The sequence below is a fragment of the Lutra lutra genome, chromosome X (assembly GCF_902655055.1).
Source record: "Lutra lutra chromosome X, mLutLut1.2, whole genome shotgun sequence".
In the NCBI taxonomy this organism is placed as follows: Eukaryota; Metazoa; Chordata; class Mammalia; order Carnivora; family Mustelidae; genus Lutra; species Lutra lutra.
The window spans coordinates 92,552,667-92,561,773 of record NC_062296.1 but is presented as its reverse complement, the minus strand read 5'-3'; the positions used below and the strand labels follow the sequence as shown (position 1 = coordinate 92,561,773).

At 45.5% G+C, this 9,107-nt stretch overlaps 1 protein-coding gene across 5 annotated transcripts in view; it reads right to left on the bottom strand.

Annotated features, from left to right (window-relative positions):
• Window positions 1-4,773: 4,773 nt before the first annotated feature.
• The window catches only part of MID1 (midline 1), a 340,262-nt gene continuing 335,928 nt past the window's right edge, over window positions 4,774-9,107 (bottom strand). For all 5 annotated transcript variants that reach the window (XM_047716064.1, XM_047716062.1, XM_047716066.1 and 2 more), the window contains exon 10: window positions 4,774-8,865. In XM_047716064.1, coding sequence (XP_047572020.1) covers window positions 8,517-8,865 — 349 coding nt within the window. In that variant the 3' untranslated portion in view covers window positions 4,774-8,516. The remainder of the gene's footprint in view (window positions 8,866-9,107) is intronic.

Below are 9,107 nucleotides of genomic sequence, written 5' to 3'. Positions count from 1 at the left end.
GACAAGGCAATTGCACTGCTAGGTGTTTATCCAAAGGATATAACAATAGTGACTCAAAGGGGCACATGGAACCCAATGTTACACCAGCAATGTCCACAACAGCCAAAACATGGAAAGAGCACAGATGTCCATCAACAGATGAATGGATAAAGAAGATGTGGTGTGTGCAGGTGCGTGCATGCACACACATAGACACAGACACAGACACGGACAGTGGAATATTACTCAGCCATCAAAAAGAATGAAATCTTGTCATTTGCAACGATGTGGATGGAACTAGAGGGTATTATGCTAGGCAAGATAAGTCAACCAGAGGAAGACACATACCATATGATTTCACTCATATGTGGCATTTAAGAAACAAAACAGATGAACATAGGGAAAGGGAAAGAAAAATAATATAAGAGAAAAACAGAGAGGGGGGCAAACCATGAGACTCTCAAGTCTAGGAGAAAACTGAGGGTTGCTGGAGGTGGGGTGGGTCAGGGACGGGGTAACTGGGTGATTGGCACATGATGGAATGATCAGTAGGTTTTATATGCAACTGATGAATCACTAAATTCTACCCCTGAAACTAGAATACACTATATGTCGACTAAATTGAATTTAAGTAAAAATTTTTAAAAAGAGAGAATAGTGGATGTTATAGGTTCAAGAGAAAGTTTCTAGTAGAACACACTCATGAGAAATCAGAATTCTATTCTATATTTACTGAGGACATACTACATGGCAAACATTGAACTAAGCGAGTCTTGGCCTCAGACTTCGGGAATATTACAGTCTAGTTGGGGGGGGGAAGGAACAGAATTAGTAAACGAAACTTAAATACATGCTAACTTTCAACTGTGACAAACATTAGGAGTTGCTTTATGAGATTAGGGGAATTTGGCACAGACAGGGGGATCGTGGTAAGAGTCATGGGGAAAAGGGTTGAGAAGTAATCTGAAACGTTAGTGGTAGGGAAGAAGGTGAGGGGAGTAAAGGTCTGTGCCGGTGTAGCCAGAATACGGAGAATACGGGGAGGGTGGTTCAAGATGGCACCGGGGAAATACACAGGGACCGTGGAGAATCTTACGGGAATTGCAGAAGAGCCTCAAGGCAAGTTTTGTTTTTTGTTTTTTTTTTTAAAGATTTTATTTATTTGACAGACAGAGATCCCAAGTAGGCAGAGAGGCAGGCAGAGAGAGAGAGGGAAGCAGGCTCCCCGCTGAGCAGAGAGCCCGATGCGGGGCTCGATCCCAGGACCCTTGGATCCTGACCTGAGCCAAAGGCAGAGGCTTTAACCCACTGAGCCACCCAGGTGCCCCAAAAGTTTTAAAGTCAACATACAGGGTGGGGGTCAGGAGTCGGGGGTGAGAATGGCGGGAGGAGTGTGCGGGGCTGAGTGTGATGTGACCCAATTTCAGGGGTCACATGATGATGTGACCCAATTTCAGAGAACGGGCTGCTCCATCCTCTGGGGGGTGGGGTGCAGTGTGGAGTTACAGGTAGACCAGTCAGCCGGTTAAGTCAGCTGTAGATTAAGAGATCAGGAAGCTTGGACTTGGAGGTTGTGTGCAGACGGAGAGAGGAGTAGAGAGATACTTAAGAGATAAAATCATCAGGATTTGGTGATGGGTGGGACATGGAGGTAAAAGAGGGCACCGGACATGAACCTGTGGTTTGGGGGGTTTATGAAACCGGTTGGATGAGGCAAGTTTTGGGGGAGAGAGCATGAGCACGGTTTTGGACATGTGGAGTTTGAGGTGACCTTCAGATGTCCGAAAGAGGTGACCACATAAGCAGGCCAACATGAGGGGCTGAGGTAGCCAAAAAATCAGACGGAGACACTGCGGCTGGGGAGGCTTCTGCACAAAACGGTGCCAGAGGAGGTGGCATGGATGGCGTTGCATAGGGAGGGATTAAAAAGAAGCTGCCAGGGACGCCTGGGTGGCTCAGTGGGTTAAGCCGCTGCCTTCGGCTCAGGTCAAGATCCCAGCATCCTGGGATCGAGTCCCACATCGGGCTCCTTGCTCAGCGGGGAGCCTGCTTCTCCCTCTGCCTCTGCCTGCCACTCTATCTGCTTGTACTCACTCTCGCTCTCGCTCTCTCTCCCTGACAAATAAATAAATAAAATCTTAAAAAAAAAAAAAAAAAAAGAAGCTGCCAGCATCTCAAGAGCTGCTGTCCGTCAAGATGAGGTCAGTGGAATGTGTACGGACGTCGGCATGGACGCAGGCATGTTTCCGACGTCAGCGCCCGCGGTTTGGTAGAGCGGAGACCCCGAATGCCTGACGGAGCGTGGGGAGGTCTGCCGAGAGGTGAGGAAACAGAAACGAACATTTTGGGTTTTTTTGATTATTTTTTTTTTTCTCACGTTCAGTTAGCCAACATATAATACGGCATTAGTTTTTGATGTGTTCAATGGTTCATTAGTTACGTATAACGCTCAGGGCTCATCACAACACATGCCCCCCTTAATACCCATCACCTGGGTACCTCAGCCCCCCCAACCCCCTCCCCCCTGTAACCCTCGGCTTGTTTCCCGGAGTCTAGAGTCTCTCATGGTTTATCTCCCTCCCTGATTTCTTAGAAATGGAACATCTGAGCCGCCCTGTGAGAAGCTTGACAGAAAATAGGAGGCGCGAGAGGGCAGAAGCTGGAGGGAAAATAAGACTAGGGAAGTTGTGAGCTTTATTAACTGAAATATTTCACTGAAATTGAATACCTTTTAATGACCATAATCAAAAATTAAGCTTTGAGAATAAACAGACCGTGCAAAAGCACCAATGTTCATTAAATCATTTTTTCTGTGTCTCTCCTTAATTAGTAATTGGGTTTTGGCCACGACACATTTGTCTGTTAATTGCTATACTTCCTGTTTAATCATGCTTTTATAATTCTCCCAGGAGAACATGGCTGAAAAAGATCCAAAGGGAGACCTGAATTCCTCTCCATAAATTGCCCATGTTAAGATAGGACAGCTACAAGAAAAGTTTTCCATAAGGCCTTAACCCCATTTTTAAATTTTGTTCTTGAATGTGCATCCCACACAAGAATGATACTCAAGGGAGGACTTTGCAAGCTGCACACGTCTCCCTTTTTATGCTCCTACTATCATCGCAAGCAACTATCTTCTTCAACATGTCTACTTGTGTATTTTTAAAAATAATAACTTAAAAAAAGAGGAAGATGCGGGCCACTCTCTGGAGTGTCTGGCATGCCCTTCAAGCTGACTTTGAAAGGTGATTAATTACAGCGCTGTCTGTTCAGTTCCAAAAGTTCAAATTAAATGTACTTCAAAACTCTTATTAAAGGGAATCTATTTTCCACACCTGTCACTTATGAGAAGGGCTGATTCAACCCAAAATTATGAAAGAGGGAACGCTAATCATTAGAACTGACACACCCTACTCTACCGATTGAAAAAATCTTCTAATAACCTTGGAGTGGCCCTGTCTTAAGCACTCAGTGACTCCACGAGCACTCCACGAGTTCTGTGCTTTCAGAATTGATGTAATTCAAAGGTGGAAAGGACTTGAGAGCTAAGAGGCCCAGAGCCACGCCGCCGAGCCCTCAGGGAGAGGGGATCGTGAATGCACCGTGGTGAGTCGAGTACTGGATCTGTTACAGTAGCAGGCGGCAAAAGGACGCTGAGGGCCAAAGGCAGCGCCATGCCTGTTTTTGCAAATAAAGTTTTATTGGAACCCAGCCTCACCCATTTATTTACATATTCTCTAGGGCTGCTTTCACTCCATAGCTGCGGACTCCAGCAGGTGCCGCAGAGACAGTATGCCCTGCAAAACCCCCAAGTAATTCGCTCTCTGACTTCTTTAGCAAAGGGGCCGAGCCCTGTCTCCGCCACCCGCTGCCAATGCTGGCGGCACTTTAGGATCTGTTCAGACAACAGGATAGGGAGCCGGGCCACCCTCGAAACCTTCTTTCAGCCCTGATCTGCCAGCAGGGGACCCAGGAATCAGCATTTGTAAACAAGGCGATTTTAACGCTCTGCCGGGTTACGAATGACCGCCTTACATCATGCTGTCTCTAAAGCACATTACCTTGAAAACACACTTCAGGCTGTAAGTGCATTTTCACAGGGGATAGGGGACCGGATAAAACCCTCCCGAGCTTCGCTTCGCAAACGTTTGCCAGTATCCGCGTCCCCGGGAGGGCCTCTTCGAATTCACTGCTGGCCCCACGCCCGGAGATGCTGATGAGGAGGCCTGGGGGGGCGGGGAGGGCTGGAGAACGGGCATTACTCGCCAGCTCGCAGGTGGTGCCGGCGCCGCAGACCCACGACCACTCCGCAGCACGCTGACTTCCATCGAAAGGGCTTGTATCCCTAACGAGAGAAAGTCAAGTCCCGGGAGCCACAGGATGGGGTCAGGGATAGACTTACGGGCCGGCCACTGGGCGTGTAGCAGCCTCCACTGTGAAAAGCCTCACTCCTCTGCTCCAGTCCCCCTTGTCCTCACCTCTTCCAAGCCTTCTAGAAGACTCGAAATCAAGCCATTCTTGTTCTGGCTCTCCACTCCTGTGTAGGTTTCCTTTATTGGTTTTTTTTTTTCCCTTTTAAAAGAATTTCCTAAGGACTGTTTTGGAGCTTAGTAACTGTGTTCTGAATGGAGAGAAGTGGGATAGTTGGTCGGAGTTTGTGGAATAAAAGGAAACGTTCTAGGTCGCAAAGTAGTTCAAAAAGCCCGGCAGATGGTGAATAAATACGTGTGGAACCAATGAGCGTGAAAACACACAATGATGAAAAGGCAACAGAGAGAGGCGACACAGAGGGCCTTGGAACCACAAAAAGGATTTTATTTTGAACTAGAAATCAACAGCAATGGCCAGACCAGTCAGGACCGAGGTCGTGGCAGCCTGATGCAAGTACCAGGGGCTGCGTGTGTTGGGGTGAAAGGAGCGGCCTACAGAGTCGGCTTGGCATTTCCCAGCTAAGCCGATCGCATCCACATCCTCGTGGATGCCAATCCCCACATTCCCACTGACACAGGCTGGGGCTGCTTTCCAGATTCCAGGCTTTTACCATGGTTTTGTAAATATATATATTTTTTAAAGTGAAGGAGCCACTGCAGTGAAGGTTTTGCAGTGGTGTCCCCTTTTCTTTCGCTCTCGGGCATTGAAGCAATGACAGGAACAGTAAAACATATTTGTGAGAGTTTTGCTTTGAAGAACCCCAAAGATCAAGTTTCCCCCCCCCGAAGCACCACTGGTATTTTGCCCGGATGCTGTTGAGCAACATCCCTGGTCTCTACCCACTAGACGCCAATAGCACCCTCGCCCAGACATTGCCAAATCGCCCCTTCGCTGAGAAGCACAATTTCAAACACATCCTCCTGCCCCCATCATCGTGGTCTTTGTCTCCTTTTTAACATTTGGTAAGGGTAGACCAGATCATCAACTTCCCAACACCAACAGCACCGGTAGGCGAGCGTGCACGTGTGTCTCTCTTCAGGCACCGCACAGGTGCGTGGAGCCAAAACAGAATCCCCCGTTCACCGGATAGCGCTGGTTCAGTTCTTGGGAAGTTTAGGGTCAATTATCTCAGTACCGCGATCAACTAGCGCATGTGCCATCAGGCCATTTTCTCTTCTCCAGCAGACATCCTCACCAACATTTGCAGTCAGTTTTTGAAGTCTTTTCTTTTCTTTTTTTTCAAGCTGGGAAGAACATCTTCACCCATGCCATTCTCCTCTTAATCCATTTGGATTCCTACTAGAATTATATGGCCAGCCACTCTTGACGTTGGATCCAGGTTTCTTCATTTGTATCCACCAGGAAGAGAGGTACCCTGTTTCTGAGTTCTGTTATGAGGACTGGCTATAGAATTTTGGGGGCCCAGCGCAAAACGAAGGTGCAGGCCCCCATTCAAATATTACACAGAATTTCAAGATGGCGGCGACAGCCCTCTTCACACACCCACGACATCAGACCTGGCAGCCTTGGTTGGTGCCACATCAGTTTGGCTGTATTAATGTAACTGGCACTGCCATCTCTTTTCCCCCTGTGTCACAATGCTTCCTATGAAGTCAGGACCTCGAAAACAAAATACTGTGACCCAGGTCCACTTAAAAGAATTGTACTGCAGCAATGTTTATGGCGTGCATTTTTTAGACTTAAAAAAAATCCACATGGAAATCTTTTCTACATCGTTACAGTAATGAAGGTAAACACTGTGGCCTTTCACCATATACATATTCTCCTGTAAATATGACAACATGGAAATAGTAACTGCTGCTATCCACAAGGTTTTTAAGTTAGCAAAGAGTGAGACTTCCACAACCAAATTATAACATAATCCCTCTTGTCCTTATAAAAATAGCCAAAACAGAAACTAAATGGCTTGCAGTGAAAATTCGAGTAGTAACTTCTTTGTATTGAAAAACATTATATTCATGGAAATATTGTCCTTGTAAATGCTTTACATTAACATCATAAGGCAAACTGTAGCGTTTACTGGTACCTGGCGACCATGATTTTAAAAAACTCAGAAGCTGAGTTTTAGACCCTTTTATTTAAAACCTGTTAGTGTACAAAGTGCATTAAAATATCCGTTATCCAGCTACCAAAAACAGTATGTAAAAATTACAACCCTTTCAGTTTGTTCAGGGAAGGCAAATACACGTTGTTTTTATACCGTTAAAAAAAAAAAGTTTCCAGAGAATGATTAACTTTTTTCCATTGAGGTGTCCATCTTTTAGATGTGGAACTGTCCTAAGTAGCTATCAAAATATTCATCTGGGTATAAATAATATAGTAAATATATAAACTCTATCTGTTAAGAAAAAGGAGAGCTTCTGGGGGTGAAGAGGACAGAAGCAGGCGTGACACAGCCCATGGGGTCTAGGCTGGGGCTCACACAGCGCCGTGCTGAAACAGCGGGTCTATGGACGGATCTCAGGGAGACAATGCGTTGATTTGGTTAAAAACAAAATTGCTAAAAACAATGCCTAAATCCATCAGTCCGTTCAGTCAAAATGGCCAACTCAGTAGCTCAGATAAATATTTTAGTAGATGAAATGAGTTATAGATGTCACACCCTTCGTCAAGATAGAACCAATGCTGGATTCCCGGTCCAAGTCCAAGGGCTGCTTACGAAAGCCTTGCTTCATGGACCATTCCATTTTACCAGATCAGCAGGCCAAGAATCCCACCTGACATTCTGTTAGCAGGTTCTATGAGCGGGTTCCAGCATGGGAATGGTGAGTTTGATTTTTTTGTTTTTTTTTTTTTTGTTTTGTTTTGTTCTTTTTTTGTTTTTTTGTTTTTTGTTTTACAACTCTATGGTGAACTATACTAGAATACAGAGGGACCTCTACATCTTTCGAGATGTGTTTAATAAAAGTCTGTTTATAACTTTTGAGGCACATATACTAGTAAAGAGTACTTTATGCAACGTCCCTTGTCATTACCAACTTATAAATATTAAGTATTTGGGGGTGAGTCATATCTGGACGTGGTAGAGACAGTCAGGGCCCTGTGTTGATGTCCTGGAGAGCAAAGTCAGTTCAAAGTGGTACTACCATTTGTAACAGAAAACGTTAATTTCCTCACCCCCAGCAACAAAAGAAGAATGATTTGGGGGAAAGAGAGACAGGACAGCTATTAAATGTAGTAAGCGATGTCACAGGCCTAAAGAAACTATTAAAAGGAAGAACGAAATACATTTAGGTCATGAAAAAGAATCCTACTGCTGATCAAAGACAAATCAGCCTATGACGTTTTGAATCATCAGTAGGATTCGAAGTGACTATTTTTAATGGCAAGCTCATTCTTAATGTTCTCCCAGAATCCTGAATCCTGGGAAGGGTGAGATCACACATGGCCAAAGGCTTCAGAACCTTTCTGTCCAACGTGACCCCACCAGCCATCAGAGGGCGATTAAAGATTGGGCCATGGCAGATTCCCAAGTTAATTCTTTCCACTCTCCCTCTTGATCCAAGATGGTTTTGACATCACACTGAAAACACTTCAAAATAAAGCAGACTAAGGAAGCCCGTTTGTTGCCCTACTAGGTTCGAAACTATTTTTTATTTTTAAGGTAACTGCATATTCTGTTACGCACTGTTGAGGCAACAGGACCCACAATGGGATCAGTATGAGATACGATGATGTGAGGAGGTGAATAAACATACAAAACTATAAAAGATTTTTTTTTCCTCAAGCCCACAGACCGTGATGACACAAAGGTTGTTGTAAAGAGCTGGTAAACTTCTGGGCCTCTTAATGTGCAAAACCAAATAATGTCTAAGAGTTGTAATTCCGGTTATGTTTCTTTTATAAATAATCTATAAATTTTCCTGCAAATACAGGAAAAATTTGAAGAAATTATTAAAGCGTGTACTTAATACAAAAGACAGTAAAAGGGGAGAATCGCCTATTTCAAGTCCTATCCTAGCTGATATTTCTGGACGCTTTTTGGCGACATTTAATCACTCTGGAAGCCTGTGCTTTCTCTGTCCCTGAAATGGTGGCCAAGACCCTTTGTATTACCCAGAAAGCAGCTCCCCGTGGCCAGGTGCTCACGGCAGCTGCTCTGTGCAGTCCAGATGGTCTGGGATGGGAAGGCCAGTTATAATGGTCAAGCACTTGTTCCACACTGTGAAGGTGGGGCACACAGGCTGCGAGAAGGTGATGTCGAAGGTGTAGAGGTGGATGGAGTTCAAAGCATCGTAGAAGGCGATGGAACCATTGTCATAGTCCAGCAGGATGCCGACGCGCCGGAGGTGGGGGGCTGGCTCGATGGGGGTTTCCTTGCTATTGTGTCTTACCACCCAGTTATTGTGACAGCGGCACAGCGCCCAGGAAGCAGAGTTCTTTCCAATCCACTCGTGCTTCGGGGCCGATTTGTAAGCAAGGCCAATGGCATACCTGCATGAACAAAACAGCGACGGCAAAAACCATGAGGTGGGTTGCATATGGACACTACCTCTTTTCTCTGGTTTTCAGGGGTCATGAAAACATGATTTGCTGTTTTCCCTGCTCATTGTTCAGTGAAAACTTGGCAAAGGCCCTAACACAAGTGTTCCTCATCACCTTCCTCCCAAACACACAGTGCGCGGACATGGGCCGCTGTGTTAACTCATATTCCTATTTTTAGTTCGGACATTATA